Genomic DNA, 3,505 nt, shown 5'->3' with positions numbered 1-3,505 from the left:
AACAGAACTTCACCTTTAAATTAATTTTTGAATAAGGTGTGAAGTTCTGTTTGAGGTTCTTACTTTTGACTATGGATATCCAGTTGTTTCAGTACCGTTTATTGAAAAGGCTGAGTTGATCCTGCACTTTTGGCCATAATTGTGTAGGTCTGTTTCAAGGTCTTATTTCTGTTCCATTGATCTGTGTATCTATCCTTTTATCAATATCACCCTGCCTTGCTTACTGAAGCTGTATAATAAGCCTTAAAATTAGATAGAGTAGCTCTTCCCACTTTCTTTGGAATCATTGGCCAATGAAAATTTTTATGATTTTATTTTATTTATTAAGAAATAAATCATGCACATAAAAATATAGTATATGTTTAAATCTCATTATGAAATAATATAATTTTAAGAATAATTATCATCATCAGGCCCAAGTACCAAATTTAATTTTTAGTTCTCTTATATTTTTTGTGTACCTCTGCTTATTTTTCTTGATTTTCAGTTGCCTAGTTAAAAAATACTTTAAATTCCAAGTTGAGAGTATTAATGGCATTCTTTCTTTATCTTTTTTTTAGATGGTGTTGTCTGAAAAGGTTAGTCAACTGATGGAATGGACCAATAAAAGGCCTGTAATAAGAATGAATGGAGACAAGTTCCGTCGCCTTGTTAAAGCCCCACCGAGAAACTACTCCGTTATTGTCATGTTCACTGCTCTCCAACTTCATAGACAATGTGTCGTGTGCAAGTATGAACTTTCAACTACACTTTAAAAATTAAATAACCCAAAATATTTTAACCATTTTTCAATCCCAGAAGAATGAGATTAGTTCAGGGGGTACATAAACAATGAATGTGTATACCTTACTTAGTGTGTCTGTAGTAACACATAGTGTGCTGTGCTTAGTTGCTAAGTCATGTCCAATTCTTTGTGACCCCATGAATTGCAGCCCATCAGGCTCCCTTGTCCATGGGGATTCTCCAGGCAAGAATACTGGAGTGGGTTGCCATCCCCTTCTCACTAACATATAATAGTACTACTCTTTTATAGTCTTTTTTTTAAAGGTTTTGTTTATTTATTTATTTTGGCTGCACTGGGTCTTAATTGCAGCATACCAGCTTTTCTCTATTTGTGGTGTGCAGGCTCGGTAGCCCTGCAGCATGTAGCATCTTAGTTCCTTGACCAGGGATTGAACCTGCCTCTCCTGCATTGGACGGGAGATTCTCAAGCACTGGACCACCAGGGAAGTCCCCAGTCTTTGTCCATATTAGTGGGGGAGGGACAAAAAGCAAGGATAAAGTATCATGGTAACCATCATAGAAATAACAGAAAATCTAAAAATCATAAATTGATATCAAGTTATATAAATGCATGTTGATAGCATTGATGTAGTACTTGTGTGCTCTTGTTTTATGACAACAGTCCCAGAAGTTAGGTAAAACAAATCTTTCGTTTTTGGAAGAAACAGTTTCCAGTTTTTTTAATGGTATACTGAAAGCTAGAGATATTTATTATCGCAATAATGGTGACTGCATCCAAAATTTGGAATTACAGGAGAACTTTTTAAGAAAACAAAGATTCATGATGTAGAGGTGTTTCTTTTTTCTAGATTATTTTGTAGTAATTTTAAACCTTAGAAATGGAGACTAATCTCACTTAAACTTTCATCAAACAATGCTTAGTTGATTTGATTTTACTATTTCTGAATGCTTTTAGGAAAAAAGGTATTTCTTTAAACAAAAACATTATAGATAATTAAAAATAGTGGATACTAAAAAATAAAATAGCTTTTGCTTTTTGTTATTCGTTTACTTATATTTTTAGATCATATGTGTGGTCTGGGAAATCACTTTAAAGGAAATGATACAGCTACCCTGTGAAAAACTAGTAAAATCTTGGGAGGTTTTCCAAATTCTGGTAGCCTGAGCCCATGTGAAGGAATAGACAGCCTTCTTTCAGAATAGTGTGTTATGCTTCCCCAAGCCTTTATAACACTTCTTAAAGATTTCCTCCCCAGAGGTAGGAGATAGGCCAGATATTTGGTCCCAGAGTGCTGTTCTTCTTTTTCAGGGATGGGATTATGCTGAATATAAATGGAAAGTAGGTAGAAGAAGGAAAAAGAATAGTAAGTGTTAACTATGAATAAACTTGAACTCTGCAATTACTCATAATTCAGTCAGTTTACTCACTGGCAATCATGAGTATACAAAAATGTCAGAAAACAAAGTCCTTCATAATTATGCAAATTAATGAAATTCTTAATGTTTTTAATAGTATCTTTTTATAAGACCAAATTTTAAATTAGCTCGAATTTTCCTAAACTCATTCAAATAACTAAAATTAAGCAACAGTAATTAGTATAATACTATGTAGTTGGTGCTCTTAGGATGAGAAGTATGAGTGCTTGATCCCAGAGTGCTGTTCACTCTTATCATCTGGCTAGGGAAATGAGTTCCACATATGAAAATTTAGCTGTCAGTATGAGACAGTTTATGATTAAGTACTAAATGAATTGTGTACATAATAAATGCATAAAATTTCAGGAAGGACATATAACAGGAATGGTTAGGTTTGACCTAATAGAGAAGGTAGGACTTGTACTAGGGCTAGACAGATGGATCAGATTTACATGTCAGTAGGATATTCTGTTTAGAAGCAATGATGTGTGGAAAGGTACAGAGATAGGAGTAAAGTGCTGGAATTAAGAGATCTTGTTTGAGATTGAGTAATACCAACCTAGACAGAGGCATTAGAAGGCAGAGACATTACTTTGCTAACAAAGGTCTGCTAGTCAAGGCTGTGGTTTTTCCAGTAGTCATGTGTGGATGTGAGAGTTGGACCATAAAGAAAGCTGAGCACCAAAGAATTGATGCTTTTGAACTGTAGTGTTGGAGAAGACTCTTGAGAGTCCCTTGGACTGCAAGGAGAGCCAACCAGTCCATCCTAAAGGAAATCAGTCCTGAATATTCACTGGAAGGACTGATGCTGAAGCTGAAACTCCAATACTTTGGCCACCTGATGCAAAGAACTGAGTCATTTGAAAAGACCCTGATGCTGGGAAAGATTGAAGGTGGGAGGAGAAGGGGATGACAGAAGGTGAGATGGTTGTATGGCATCACTGACTCAATGGACGTGAATTTGAGTTAACTCCAGGAGTTGGTGATAGACAGGGAGGCCTAGTGTGCTGCAGTCCATGGGGTCGCAAAGAGTTGGACATGACTGAGCGACTGAACTGACTGAAGGTTGTGTAAAAGCTAGATGCATTATTTGGAAATAGATGATAAAGAACCTTGAATAAGCAGTGAAAGAGCTTGGACATTGTGTTCTGAAGGTAATAAAAAAGCAACAGTGGTTTCTAAGAAGAGGAAGAGTATCAAAAAAGTAGTTATTTAGAAAGATTGATGTATATTGCAATGTTTAAGGATTGGAGGAGGAGAAAATAGAGTTAAGAATTTTAATATTCAAATGTCAGATATTAAAGATCTAACTTTAGGTGACAGCAATGAAAATAAATGTGGAGGG

At 35.5% G+C, this 3,505-nt stretch overlaps 1 protein-coding gene across 1 annotated transcript in view; it reads left to right on the top strand.

Moving 5' to 3' along the window:
* The first annotated feature begins 536 nt into the window (after positions 1–536).
* The window catches only part of MAGT1 (magnesium transporter 1), a 17,573-nt gene continuing 14,604 nt past the window's right edge, over positions 537–3,505 (top strand). Inside the window, exon 1 of the mRNA XM_010846825.1 lies at positions 537–730. Coding sequence (XP_010845127.1) covers positions 561–730 — 170 coding nt within the window. The 5' untranslated portion in view covers positions 537–560. The remainder of the gene's footprint in view (positions 731–3,505) is intronic.

This window comes from Bison bison, unplaced genomic scaffold (genome assembly GCF_000754665.1).
Source record: "Bison bison bison isolate TAMUID 2011002044 unplaced genomic scaffold, Bison_UMD1.0 scf7180017849255, whole genome shotgun sequence".
Classification (NCBI taxonomy): domain Eukaryota; kingdom Metazoa; phylum Chordata; class Mammalia; order Artiodactyla; family Bovidae; genus Bison; species Bison bison.
The sequence above is the reverse complement of the archived record's forward strand: the minus strand, read 5'-3'. Positions and strand labels throughout refer to the sequence as shown.